Source organism: Scyliorhinus torazame, chromosome 6, assembly GCF_047496885.1.
Source record: "Scyliorhinus torazame isolate Kashiwa2021f chromosome 6, sScyTor2.1, whole genome shotgun sequence".
Lineage (NCBI taxonomy): Eukaryota > Metazoa > Chordata > Chondrichthyes > Carcharhiniformes > Scyliorhinidae > Scyliorhinus > Scyliorhinus torazame.
The window spans coordinates 83,387,114-83,402,032 of record NC_092712.1 but is presented as its reverse complement, the minus strand read 5'-3'; the positions used below and the strand labels follow the sequence as shown (position 1 = coordinate 83,402,032).

Genomic DNA, 14,919 nt, shown 5'->3' with positions numbered 1-14,919 from the left:
CTGGGTTGGCCACTTCCCGACTTAAAATGGAGGTCCGCAAAGGCTGCAGGGAAATTCAGCCAACACAGGCAAAAACTAGCAAGTGCAGAAATCCTGTGTATTAGAACTTGAAAAAGCCCAGACAACACTGAAACTCACAGCCATCTGCATACTAATGAGCGATCCCCAGGAACAATCAAAACATTTAAGGTGAATAAGGCCAAGCCAGACTCCCCGGCGCCAGCAGGAGCCAAGACAAAGGAAGGCCAACGGACACCAGAGGACCGCCCAACGATCAGGGAATGGCTCCAGTATTGAAGAAATCGATCCAAGTGATCGGAACGTAGTCCAATCACTTGGAATCAGGTACAGGCTCCGCCCAAAGGGGCGGGAAGCCCCTGGGGACTATAAAATAGAGTCCCCAAGTTCAAATCGTCGTTCTTGGCAGGGTCACTCAGCAACTCGAATCAACCCTTGAGAGTGAACTGCCTAAGCTGCCGCATCAACCAAGTAAGTCTCCAGTCAACGCACACTACGAGATAGGCGCTCCTAGCTACTAGTCCATATCAGCTTTTGAATCCTGCAGACTCAGATCGAACGAAAGGCCATTTGTTCCCCTGACCTGGTGGGCCAATTCCGAAGCTAAGTATAGGCCTTTTAGTGATAGAGGATAGTCTAGAAAGTAGGGTTTATGCATGAGTAGTGATTTACTGTGCATAATAAATGTGTTTTGATTTGAATCTTACTAATTGGTGTGTTGAGTTATTGATCAGTACTTGAACTTGAACCTCGTGGCGGTATCATAAAGATACCTGGCGACTCTAGAGCAAAGGTTATAGAAACAGAGCAAATTAAGTAAAGATACAACGGGCAACATTTAAGAGCCAACCAAAAGTTAGCAACAGTTTGGAATATATAAATAAGACAACATAATTTCAACAAATCAGTATTTTAAACTGCCTGTGTTTGTGAAATCCAGTTAAAAGTAAAAACACTGTGACATCAATTCTGAAGAAGCACTTCAAAATAACTGTGGCACAGGGATAGCATTCACACCTTTGAGTGAGAAGGTTGTGGGCTCAAATGCCAGTCGAGAGACTTGAACACATAATTTAGACTTAACTCTCATGGAGAGAGCTGCACAAAATCAGTTAGGAACAGGAGTAGGCCATTCAACCCTCAAGCCAGTCCCACCTTTTAATGAGATCATGGCTGATCTGTAGCCCAACTCCATATACCTGCCTTTTGCCCATATCCCTTAATATTTTTACTCAACAAAAATCTATTCATCTCAGATTTAAAATTAACAACTGTCCTATTGTTCTATCGTCAACTGCTTTAGTGGGAGAGCGTTCCAAACATCTACCACCCTTTGCATGAAGTGCTTCCTAACATCTCCCCTGAACAGTCAAGTCCTAATTTTTAGACTATTAGTTTTAGAATTTCCAACCAGTGGAAGTAGTTTATTTTACTCTACTCTGTTTACATCTTGAATACTTCAATCAGATCACCCCTTAACCTTCTAAATTCTAGTGAAAACAGGTCTAATCTGTGTAATCTCTTCTCATAACTTAATCCCTGTAGTCCAGGTATCATTTTTGTAAACCAACATTGCATTCCCTCCAAGGCCAGAAAATCCTACCTAAGGTGTGGTGCCCAGAACTGCTCACAGTACCACAAGTGGGCGCTAAGGGTTTTGTATAGTTGCTGCATAACTTCTGTGTCTTTATACTGTCTTTCAGATAAGAAGTTAAACCAAGGCACTGATTGCCTTCTCAGGTGGGAACAAAAGATCCTGTGACACTATTGCGGAGAGTGTCCTGGCCAACATTCATCCCTCAACTGATGTCAGAAAAAAACTGATCACATGAGAGCTTATGGTGCACAAGTTGGCAACCTATTCGCCACAACTGTGACAATTCACAAGTACTTAACTGGCTTTAAAATGTTTTGCAACATCCATAGATCATTTAAAGTATTACATAAAATGCACAAGTATCACAATCAAATTTGTTATTTATTACAACTTGATACTCAACTGTGGAGCAAGGAACAGAATGCTGAATTTTGAAGCCAAGGCAGTGGAACAACATCATATTTAACCTGTACAATGCTCTATTCAGACTATCCCTCGAGTGATTAATGTTTGATATATCGGGGTGCAAACTGGAGAGTGGGTAACACAGACAGGAGCCATGTGGCTTTTTTGTTAAAACAGCTGTTGTGACGGACTACTGAAAACAATTTGGTGAGTCACCTTTGAAAAGAAGCCAAAAATAGTCTATGAACAAGATTTTAGGAGGGATTCAACTAACGGAAAACTGGTCAAGGAGCAAGCTACCTTAAAAGAATATAATGTGACCATTCTACTGCGCTGTATCATTTCGGAATCACAATGGTTTTGAGAATCAGTGTACAAGAACAGGAGAATTTGAAGCAGGAAACCCTCATTAAAGTTAACAAGTATGTTCCTCGCTACTTCCTTTTTATTGCAGCTTTTAGGATCAAATATAATTACCTCCTGAACACATTTGTACTTATGCCATTAATGCTCACCCCTCATCATTTACCCTTCAACTTTCAGCCTTTGGGTCAAAATATCAATTTTGCACCTTCGCATTACAACATCCTAAACTGCAATTTGAGTACTGGTTAAAAATAAAAAAAGTTCAAGTATTGACATCAGCACTTGACCAAAGTCAAGTCTGGAGCCATCTTTCTTCAAATTTCAAACAAAAAGCAAGGGATCGTGCTTGTGTCATAGCAAATTCTTAAATTAAGGCAGTTTAAGTAATGAGTGAAATTCCTTTCCTCAAAACCCTCACCAAGCAACTGTCTTCCACTGCACTCCTACCCCATCTATTGGTGTATGGTTAAGTAGCAGAAAATGCATAATTCAAGTGGCTAGATTTGTTCACAAGGAAAGAGTGGCCCTGAAATGTTCTATTGCTGTTTAGTGCAGAATGAGACTTGCATTGAACTACAAACTTCAGTGCCTCATCACACAGATCCATTAAGAATCAGACTGTTACAAGGATTAAATAGCAATCTTTTACTTTGCCAATGTGTTGAATGTTTCTGTTTGAAATACCAAGTTGTAACAGTTACTGAGCATGATGATATTGGGGGGTTCCCTTAACAAATGCCATAAATGCTGAAGTATCCTTAAAAGGGTCTGGTTTAGCACACTGGGCTAAATCGCTGGCTTTTAAAGCAGACCAAGGCAGGCCAGCAGCACGTTTCAATTCCCGTACCAGCCTCACCGAACAGGTGCCGGAATGTGGCGACTAGGGGCTTTTCACAGTAACTTCATTGAAGCCTACTTGTGACAATAAGCGATTTTCATTTCATTTTCATTTCATTTCACTCAACTATTTTTCAACGCCACTCAGATTATTCTACAATTAGTTGAAACATTTAATATTCAATTAAAAGTAACAGTTGCGGGTGAGGCGAGCAGAGAACTGTCACAATTAGATTTTGTATGCTCTTGCAAATTATGCATACAGCCTGGAATTACTATCAAAGGATCAACATTTGAAATGCTTGCCCTTTCTTCCAATACAAGGCAGTATAGCTCACATTGTATTAGAGCATCAACAAACATTTCAAGCAGCTACGGATGCTAGGTTCTAATTCCAGCTTAGCTGGCAGAGTTCCCTATTTTAGTCACATTGCTCCAGGGAGGTGCTTGGTGGAAGTCAAGCACATTTTTAGAGATAAGGAATGGATTAGGTAGAAGATTATCCAAAAGCATTTGTTGAGTCCCCATGTAGATAATTCAGAATGGTACTGGAGGAGGCCTTGATCACACATCATCCACTGCATCCACCAGCATAGTGCAATTTCTTCAATATTTTGTGACAAGATATCCAGTTTGTATTCCCTTTAATACACTAATTCCAACTGATGCAAAACAATGCTTTGGATAATTTAATGTCATGTACTAGATTATCACCTCTTTAAAACTATCCATCTGTGCAATTGGGGAAGTGTCTCTTTTTACAATTTCCACTTGAATAACATTCACAATAGAACTCGTGAAATAAAAAAACTTCTTGTTTTTGTCTCGCAATAACATGGTGGTTAGTTGACCAGTTTACACTCAAAACATTTTTCCACATGCGTTCTTGGTTACTTTACACTGCGGTTACCTTCACTAGTGAATGAAGGCTTTTTTCACCAAACATATCCCGTAGGAAGGTCAGATCTTCCTGGCTGCTCACATGTGACTGCAGCTGAGTTGGCAAGGAAGCCAACAATTCATATAGACCTGTGAAGAAATATGAAACACAGTAAGAGTAATGCAACAGAAATCATCATCTATTCAACTGACACTTGTTTTGCAACTGCCTGGCTGAAGTGTTTCATTTTTTAAATTGAGGAATCCCACAGGTTGTGGAACAGAAATTTACCAGAATCAACAGACTCTAAATCTCAGATGTCCAGAGTTACAAAAGGCACTGTCCCAAATATGAGTGGCATGCTTCTCCATAAGTCTCCAAGAGGCAGACAGTAGCACACTGTTCCCCAGAAGCTTAAAGCACAATCTACCCATCAGGCAACCGTCATCAACACGAGTCAAAATAATGCAGCAACAGCAAAAACTCAAGCTGCCTTTTAGGGAGGAACTTGGCATACTTTAAAGTCAAGTTCCAGCATGTGTTTGATTTTCTACGAGGATTACACAGGGTAAAATCCACTGCTTTCACCTAGCCAACAGGCAGGTTCTGATGGCCTCTAGAGAACCATTATTTAATATACCATTATCCCTAGGTTTGAACAAACATCATCCGGACTCCTTAAATATTTGATTACCATATAATTAACTACAGTTTTACATTACTATAGTGCTTTCAATGTTCACCTACAATGCTCATTTCCTTACTGAGAAAAGGAGAGAACACTGAGGAAACAGTTGTTGCACAATGCACCTAAATTCTGATTATTTCTCCTAGCTTCACAGAAAGCAAAAATGTAATGAAACGACATCTGCTCTTTTAAAAATAATAGGTAAATGTTTAATCTGTATTTATGATTGGAACTGTTCGGTGTCATGGTTGCAGAATTGTTTTATTTGAAGCTATGCACGAAAATGCTCTGAATACCTGCACTGTTTTGGTGAGCAGGAGGAAAAGAGAGTGACTATAGCTTCAATCTAAAAGTGATAATGCATAGGAATGCACACATTTAATATGTTTAGAAGGAACTGAATTGTGCATTCACATAGTTTACAGAGTTCACTTCTTATGCACAGATTTTCCAAATCAGAATAAAAAATAATGTTATTAAAAATGACAGAATGGAAACTGAACCCTAAAAAGTGGTTAAATAAAAACTCCAGAGAAGTAAAACATCAAGATGTACACATTTCTTCTTCTGATTCGGTGTTAAATGCAGTATTGCTGTGGAAAAGGGCAGAAATAAAATCAAATCAACTTGAACGACTCAAGTGCTGTGTTTATTTTAAAACTATAACCAGCATGGAACAAGATCAATAGCAAAAATTACACCATCTCTGTGGCAGCACTAGGCCACCATCTTCATCCCTTCTAATATTTCAATTATTGAAGCAACAAAAGTAAACCTATCCCCCAAAGGAACACAAGTCCAGAGAAGCATCGATACCGTTGTAAGTGTATTAAAAGCCACTTCACGAAACCGATAACGTAGAGGGGCAACGTCCCAGGACAGGTGGCTGAAAGCTTGATCTGAGAGTTAGATTTTACAGAGGGCCTTTCGCAAATTTAAATTTTGAAACAAAGCCAGTTCAAACAGTTGCGCTGAGCACCAGGAGTAAGCAATGCCCAAATCTGGTTTGTAAATATGCTAACACACAGAATTAAACCACATTTTACCATGTGTTGCAGTTCTCTACTTCGCTTTGGCAATAATAGTTTATATTTATATAGCACCTTACATGTAATGGAATGTTCCAAAGCACTTCAAAGGAGCATTATAGTCCTTAGCCACATAAGGAATATTAGATTAGATGACCAAAAGCTTAGTCAAAGAGGTTGGATTTTATAAGTTTCTTAAAGGAAAAAAGTGAGGCAGAGAGGTGGAGAGGTGTTGGGAGGGTAGTTGAGAGCTTGGGCCTAGTGTATCCATCTGGGATGGCCACTTCCAACAAGGTACAGAGAAACTCGCAAAGCCTGGCGCCTAAAATGGTCAAGCCAAGACTCAGGCAGGCTCAGAGCCTGAAATGCATATCCGTAAGCAAGAGGTCCAGACGGTATCGAAACTCCGTCCAATTAGCATTGTAATAGGGCCGATTAGCATTTGATGGCCCATCTTCACCAAAACAAAGGACTGGTACTCAAGCAACTGGGACAGTCCCAGACATTTCGGCGCCACTTCCTGTTCAAGGGAAACACAAACAACAGGGTCAATGACCGCTTGGGACACGCCCAGCCATCCAGATCCCTGCCCACTTATTGGCTAAGGAGTCGAACAGAGTGATCAGGGATCACCCAATTAGTAAGGCCCAAATCAAAGGACCGCCCAAAAGAGCGCGAAACGCCACCCCCCCCCACCCCGAGAATAAGAAGAGTTCACCATATGTTCACTCTCTCTTGGTCGTGGTACCCCAAGTCACAGCCATCGCCAAGTGCAGCAACACCAGAAGCAAGTCCAAGTTCAATGCTCGCTACCAGACGGATGAGCCTAGCTGAGCAGCAGTTACTCCTTCGAACCTGATAGAACCAGAAGCGAATAGCGGCCACTGTTTTCTGACCTAAGCCGGGTGCCCGAAGTTTAAGTACAGGTTGTCTTAGTCGATAGGTGTAGTTAACTAGTAGTGTTTATGTTGCATGACTAATTGTGTGTAAATAAAGTACCTTTGACCTTGAACTAACTAACTGGTGTTTGGCTCTTTGATCGATAGCCGGTTGAAACTTGTGGTAGTATCACGTGATACCTGGCGACTAAGCATTAAGACATAGATAACACAGAAAGAAGGGCAAACTCACTGATTGCCATAATTGGAACAGATCCCCAAAAAAGACAAAGTAAAAGAAATGCGCAGATCCAACAGTGGAATCATTAAAATTATGAGAGCACAGCAGGCCAGAATTAGAGGACTGCAGAAATCAGAGCGTTATGGGGTTGGAGGAGATTATGGAGAGGCAAGGCCATGATGAAATTTTAAAATGAGGATGAGAATTTCAAAGCAGCATGTTACTTGGCCAGGAGCCTATGTGGACCAGCGTGATGGGGGAAGGGCACTTGCTGTGAGTTCAGACATGGGCAGTAGAGTTTGGAATAATCTCAAACTTAGGGAGCCGAGAATGTGGTTGGCCAGTCAGCGGTGGGTTGGAATAGCCGAGCATAAAGGTAATGAAGGCATGGATGAAGATTTCAGCAGCAGAGATGAAAATAGGTGCCTTTAGAGATTACACAAACATGCGTTCAGAAGCTCACTTCAGGATCACATTTTTTTAATATAAATTTTGAGTACCCAATTCAGTTTTTCCAATTAAGGGGCAATTTAGCATGGCCAATCCACCTAGCTTGCACATCTTTGGGTTGTGGGGGTGAAACCCACGCAAACACGGGGAGAATGAGCAAACTCCACACGCACAGTAACCCAGAGCCGGGACCGAACCTGGGAGCTCGGCACCGTGACATTTCAGGATCAAATGTGACACCAAAGTTCTAAACAGACTTACTTAATATCTGACTGTTGCCAGGGAGAGGGGGGGGGAACAATTAAACACAGAGTCATTACTTGCACAATGTTTTATTTTGGTATCTATACTGTAGCAGAAAAAGCGGAACACTAGTCTTATGGAATGCTCTGAGTTCACTTTCTATTGTACCATGCCAGATCCTAATTCAAAACGTGCATGGGTAATATCTAAAGTATGTCCCTGGCTCCTTTTAATCAGATTTTAATCAGTAGTAACAAGAACCATTTCATATATTTAAATAACTTCCAATAATCTGAGTCAACACGGCCATGTAAGCGGATGAAGAGTGTCCGTCTCATCAATAAAGTTTCTACTATTCTATGACAAATAATTATATATAAAATTAATTCTTAATACAAGGTAATCCTGAGAAGGTTAGGAACTTAAAGCTAAGTAAAAGCAACTGTTGGAATGATCCAGCACTGTGAAAAATAGCAGAATCATGAAAAATTAAATTAATCTCATAAAACCTGTAACTCATTTAAAAAAATAAAATTATGAAAAAAATTGCACATCAAAGCATGCAATGCAAGTCTAGGGCCATTGCTTGAACTATGATGCTTTTATTACTCCATAAAAAGGATGACGTCTTAAAGGAATGCTTAAAGGAACATTATAAAAATAGAATAGTGACCTGAAGTTCCATTACAATATTGCCTTGCGCACTTTTGAAACTTTCCTCCAAGAGAAATAGCTCTACATTCAGTGTTTTGAATATTTTAATAGTAAATTTTATAATAGGGTGACAAGTTAAAAATTTAAGCAATTTGCAGTAAGTAATTCACAACAGGTCTGCTCCAAATAATTTCTTGCAAACATTCTATTGTGGTGCCTCTCATCTCACATCCATGACACTTGCACACCTTTTCCTATACTCATCTTTTTTGACCGCTGATAATATTCAGTCTCACCCCAAGAACCTTGAAATTACTTTAAGTATCATTGGAACAGAAAAAAAATCCTGAGGTGGGTGAAGAAGGGGATGTAGAGTTTACTAAGAAATTCTGCAGTTGTGATCCTTAATGTCCAAATCTTATGGGAAATGTCCCCATGACTATTCCGAGACACTTACAACTTTGGATCATAACCAATTTTTGTCAATGTTACTCATTCCTCCAGTTAAACTTTGCACCCTTAGATCTGTTCCATTTCCTAAATATTTGGTTATTTATTAAATTCCACCCAAATGAAAGCAAAATGTAATTTCTAACATGAAATTTCCTCACATTTAACGAGGGTCAATTGTCGGTAACATTCCTTCACATGAAACCTGAACCTTAAATTCAAACATGGCTTCACAAAATGTTATGTGGAGGGAAACAGATTTTGTTCACACTAAGCAGTTCAATAAAATAAGCCACAGCACTGCTATAACTTTTCTATGATGTGGAGATGCTGCCGTTGGACTGGGGTGGGCATCTAAGATGGCCACCTGCAAAGGACCATGGGAATTATGGCCAACCCAGGACTCAGACAGATACACAGCTTATGTGTATCTAAAACACAGGTAACCAGGCCTGATCGAAACCCCCACTAGTTTACATTTCAATGGCCCATTTCCCAGGACAATAGAACTCCAATCAAGCAACCGGTTCAGCCAGACTGATCGGCGCCACTCTCTTACTCAGAAAGCGCAACTGCCAAGGTCAATGACGGCTAAGGACCCGCCCAGCCACCAAGGCACCAGCCCCTTTATTGGCCAAAATCGAAGAGAGTGATCAGAGCCATGTCAAACTATTGGATCCAAGGTTAAGGACCGCCCCAAAGAGTGCAAAATCACAGAGGGATAAAAGAGAGCACAGCCATGTGTTCTGTCTGTCTTGGATCCGGCCTGTGCCACCCAATTGCAGCAGGAACAGCCAGCTAAGTTCAAGACCAACGATCGCTACCTGACGGATGAGCCCAGCAGAGACAGAGCCACTATTTTCGTACCAGCCAAGTAAAATCCAGATAAAGGCCTTTATTCACTTGCACAGTGCCTGTCGCCCTGAAGTTAAGTATTGGTTATTGTAGCTGATAGGTGTAGTTTAGCACGTAGTGGATATTGTGTTTGCATGTTGAGATAACTCTTGTGTATGTAAATAAGCCACCCTTTGAACTAACTAACTGGTTGTGTGTTCATTTGATCGATACAAGGGAAAGGCTTGTGGTTCACCGAGATAAATAAATAGAGCAACAACAGTAAGAAGTCTTACAACACCAGGTTAAAGTCCAACAGGTTTGTTTTGAATCACTCGCTTTCGGAGCACTGCTCCTTCATCAGGTGAGCCGCAACTTTTCTATGAAAGGTCTTTAACATTAAGTCTTGAGTAAAAAGTTTCGACTTTTGATTTAGTAGTGGAGGAACAGACAATAGAATAAATTAAATTACTATTGTCCAGGGCACAAATTATCTTGAAGATAACGATTTTGGAAGTTCATTGTTAGGGACTATACACAAGTGTACCAGGGCAAAAGCAGACTGTAAATAACATAACTTTATAATAACTGTTGACAAGGGTTTATTTTGATAAAGTAATCTGTGGACTCCATCACAACTGCAGACATAGAACACAGCCAGCTAGTTCTATGGATTCATAAGGATGTCAAGGGGCTACATTTACAAAATGGATAGACCCCTTTCCAAGCTATATTTCAAACTTATACAACTATCACCAGATTGTAGCTTGGTGATCTTGCAATCATGAAGTGGTAGGACTTGCTCAGTATCAACCTCAATTTTCAAAATAGCAAATTTCCAGTCTTAGCAAGATGGACCAAGAAAGATGACATGTACACCCACAGTGAGCGAAGGAAATAAATTAAAATGGAGAAGAAAAAAATTAATTGATGATTTATTTTTGCACGATAAAATGGTTGCCTCAGCCAAAAGCTAACATAAACCATTGAACCGTTGGTGCTTCATAACCAATCACCATTTGCGATTCTGACAGGGTAGATGCTGAGAAGATGTTTCCCCTTCTGGGGGAATCTAGAATTAGGGGCAGAGTTTAAAAATAAAGGGTCTCCCATCTAAGGCTGAGGTGAGGAGGAATTTCTTCTTGCAGATGATTGTTAGTGTTTGGAATTCTCTTCCCCGGCAAGTGTTGGGAGGCTGGGACTTTGATTACATTCACAGTTGAGTTCGATTTTTGATTGACAAGGGAGTCAAAGGTTATGGCGAATAGGCACGACAACCCTGCCTGGATCTATATTCCTCTCAAATCATGGGTGTGCAGCGAGGCATAGATACTTACACTGCCCTTACAAACAATGTGAGAAGCCTCCCACGCATGCTGCTCCTTTGCCTTCAAATCCTTTCAATCCAATTACAGTTGCCTAGTCAGAACTACTAGTTGGGGTTCCCCTTTAGTTGTCCAGTTGAGCTGAACCACAGCTCCGTCCACCTAATGACCCTACTCCCATCCAGCATTTCCATATCTGGACTTTGAAACTCTGGGTAGGTCTGGAGAAGCCATGGTGCATGATACCTTTGAGGGTTGCTCAAATACCTTTTAACCTCAGCCGGTTATCTACACTCTCCCACCACCTCCATCACTATTAATCATAGAATCATAGATTAATCATAGAATTTACAGTGCAGAAGGAGGCCATTCGGCCCATCGAGTCTGCACCAGCTCTTGGAAAGAGCACCCTATCCAAGGTCAACACCTCCACCCTATCCCCATAACCCAGTAACCCCACTCAACATTAAGGGCAATTTTGGACACTAAGGGCAATTTATCACGGCCAATCCACCTAACTTGCACATCTTTGGACTGTGGGAGGAAACCGGAGCACCCGGAGGAAACCCACGCACACACGGGGAGGATGTGCAGACTCCGCACAGACAGTGATCCAAGCCGGAATCGAACCTGGGACCCTGGAGCTGTGAAGCAATTGTGCTATCCACAAGGCTACCGTGCTCCCCAACTATTATTTCTAACTGGTGTGACTGTGAACATCCCCATGGTCACCTTGAAATCCATCCCCGTCACCCTTCATCCCTTTAACAGAGAATGTCCAACTAACCTCCCCAAAAGCCCACCACAGTCACCGTTCCAATGCGCTCCTTTGTTCCCCCCCCCTTTGCAAAAGAAAGCAGAGTGGTTCTGGATGGGGGTGGAATTACAACAATGGACTCTACAATTAGTTCAAAACAATAATCCTTAGCGAATATAATCTCAAATAAGTTGTCACTCCACAACGCACTACATCTCAATCTGGCCTTGAAACACAATGCATAATGGACAACCAGTTGTGCCTGCTTCAAGAACATGTTTATTTTTTGTCTGTTCCCTTGTTTCCCCCTTTCTTTTATTTTGCAGTTACATTTTTCATCCATGGATGATTTAAGGACATGCGTTTTTAAGGCAGCCTGCCATTTTAATTCAAGCAGAAGAAAGCGGCGGCCTGTGCCTTTAATTCAAATGGCAGGATCGAGAAGGCTTTGCTGATTTAAATTGTGGACCGGCACCAATGACAAAAATTGGCGGGGCTCGTATGATTGATTTGGCTGGTGGCCAATGAATGAGTTCAGAAGGCTGTGCTCTGCCCAGTAACAGGCGATGATTGCATATTATCCCACTGGAATAAGCCTGTGGGTGTTAGATTCCACAAGGTTTCTATGAAAGGTCTTTAACATTAAGTCTTGAGTAAAAAGTTTCGACTTTTGATTTAGTAGTGGAGGAACAGACAATAGAATAAATTAAATTACTATTGTCCAGAGCACAAATTATCTTGAAGATAACGATTTTGGAAGTTCATTGTTAGGGACTATACCCAAGTGTACCAGGGCAAAAGCAGACTGTAAATAACATAACTTTATAATAACTGTTGACAAGGGTTTATTTTGATAAAGTAATCTGTGGACTCCATCACAACTGCAGACATAGAACACAGCCAGCTAGTTCTATGGATTCATAAGGATGTCAAGGGACTACATTTACAAAATGGATAGACCCCACAAGGGTCTCTTTTAGAGCCACAAGGTTCTATTTTAGTTTACTTTTGATTTTGGCAGTGGAGGTAAAAGATTCAGCAAAATCCTCTCCAGAAAACTGCTGCTAATCCTCTCCAAATAAGATCACGCTCCAATAAGCCTGTGGGTGTTAGATTCCTAAAATCAGGGCCTGAAGACAGGCCACGAAGATAGAGCAAAGTCTAATAAAACAAGGGCTCACCAGGAATATTGAGAGTACAGGCTGCAAAACAAAGACTGTGATTCTCAAGCTTACTATGGAGAAAGCCTGCAAGGATCCATCATCTGATGCAAAGACTCTTATCTCTTTCGTTTACATTTTTTTTACCTTTCCTCCTCTGGGCGTGTTTCTCTGGAAAACCTCGAAGTGTGTTAGCGAGTGGGAACTGCCGAGAGCTTCCCGGCGCTCGGTCAACAACGCAATTCAATGTTAATTGGTCCACTTAACGAGGCCTCACTGACTCTTCACCGCAAATGAAGGCTCGCCAGCTAATTCGCCGGGACCGCGCTCGCCAGGCCCCTGCTAATAAAGTCGTGGAGCACTCACTCAGCCAACCCCAGCCAGCTCGGAATAATGGCATCAAGGAAACCAGCACCAAGATTCAGAGATGCTGATCTGGGAAAGCTACCAAATGTCGTGGAGGCCACGAGGAACATCCTGTTCCCCTGAAGTGCCCGGATAGTCAGCCACAGCGCAGCCAGTGCTGCCTGGGATGAGGTGGCGGCAGCTGTGAGCTCGGGGAGTGTGACCAGGACGACTGGCCTCCAGTGCCGCAAGAAGGTCAACGACCTATACCGGGTAGCATGAGTGGATACTAACAACCCCCCACACCCACCCCCACCCCATCCCCAAGGGAGCATCCAACTCCCCATGCGATCCCCAACCCTCAACCTTCAACCCTCCCTCCCACCGCTGTGAACCATGCGCGTGGGTAATGTTGCCCTCTTTGTGTCACCTCAGGAAAGGTTCTCCCATAATTGTTTGGGGAGGACCCAGACTGACGGAGGGGTACCAGACTTAAGAATCGACATGTCTTTCGAGGAGTGTGCCCTGGAGGTGAATGGAGTGGCAGAGGCCAGGGCGGTCACCAATGCGGAGGCTGGCGGATGCTGCAGAGATGAGGAACTACCGGGCTCCACCCGGAGGACCTGCCAAACGAGAGTTGTGGGTAGCACGGTAGAACCGTGGGTAGCACTGTTGCTTCACAGCGCCAGGGTCCCAGGCTCGATTCCCAGCTTGGGTCACTTAGTGGAGTGTCGCTCTGTGTGGAGCCTGCATGTTCTCCCTGTGTCTGCGTGGGTTTCCTCTGGGTGCTCCAGTTTCCTTCCACAAGTTCCGAAAGTCATGCTGTTAGGTAATTTGGACATTCTGAATTCTCCCTTTGTGTACCCGAACAGGTGCCGGAATATGGCGACTAGGGACTTTTCACAGTAACTTCATTGCAATGTTAATGTCAGCCTACTTGTGACAATAAAGATTATTGACGATTATTACGGACTAACCCTCCCTCCCACTGACCACATGTCCATTCTCCCCCCGGTCCTCCAGCCGAAGGCACCGGCCTGTTCGGGACGGCACCCTCTCCTAACTCCCAGGAGAACACCTCGGGGGAGAGCTCCGAGGATGCAAGCGTTATAGTCACGGGGCACCTGTCATACTCAACCTCCACCAGCGCAGTTGCACACACCTCAGTGGGACATGTTAGTGGACAATCTTCTGGGGCACAAGGTGGTGAGCACGACACTGCTGATAATGCACATCAGGCGGAGGCAGGAACCCCCAGGCGACACAGTAGTCGAAGGGCTGCTGGATCCCAGGACCCAGTCTGATGCTGAACCTGTGGTACAGAGGTACCCAGAGCTGATTGGTTGCAGCCGGGACATTCAGACAGAAAAGTCAGCATCACTCCAGCAGGTACATAACCACTTGGAGAAATCCCAGAGGCTACGGGCGCATGAGATGGCGCCAACAATGCGTGGCATCGAGGCCAACACTGCTAAGTTGCCGACCGCAGTGGAGAGCCTGGTGCACAACGTCGGCACTATTAGTGAAGGTCGCGCATTCGGTGACGGCCATGGCTGAGGGTCTCGGCAGAATGTGCGACTCGTTGGGGGATGTGACCTTGTACTAGACTGACTTTGGTGAGGTTCTGCGGGACACGTTTCACTCTCAGATGGGCACGGACGAGGCGCTGTGGAGTTTATCCCAGTTGCAGGTGGGCATTGCCGAGGGACTGCAGATCATGTCCCAATCACTGAGGAGCATCGCCGAATGCGTCAACACGATCA

General features: G+C 43.0%; 1 protein-coding gene across 6 annotated transcripts in view; it reads right to left on the bottom strand.

Annotated features, from left to right (window-relative positions):
• mpp7a (MAGUK p55 scaffold protein 7a) overlaps positions 1-14,919 on the bottom strand; it is a 758,711-nt gene that overhangs the window by 458,362 nt on the left and 285,430 nt on the right. For 5 of the 6 annotated variants that reach the window (XM_072508390.1, XM_072508393.1, XM_072508391.1 and 2 more), the window contains one exon: positions 4,134-4,252. The exons of the other annotated variant lie outside the window; for it this stretch is intronic. In XM_072508390.1, the coding sequence (XP_072364491.1) occupies positions 4,134-4,252 (119 nt within the window). The remainder of the gene's footprint in view (positions 1-4,133; positions 4,253-14,919) is intronic. 6 annotated transcript variants of the gene reach the window in all.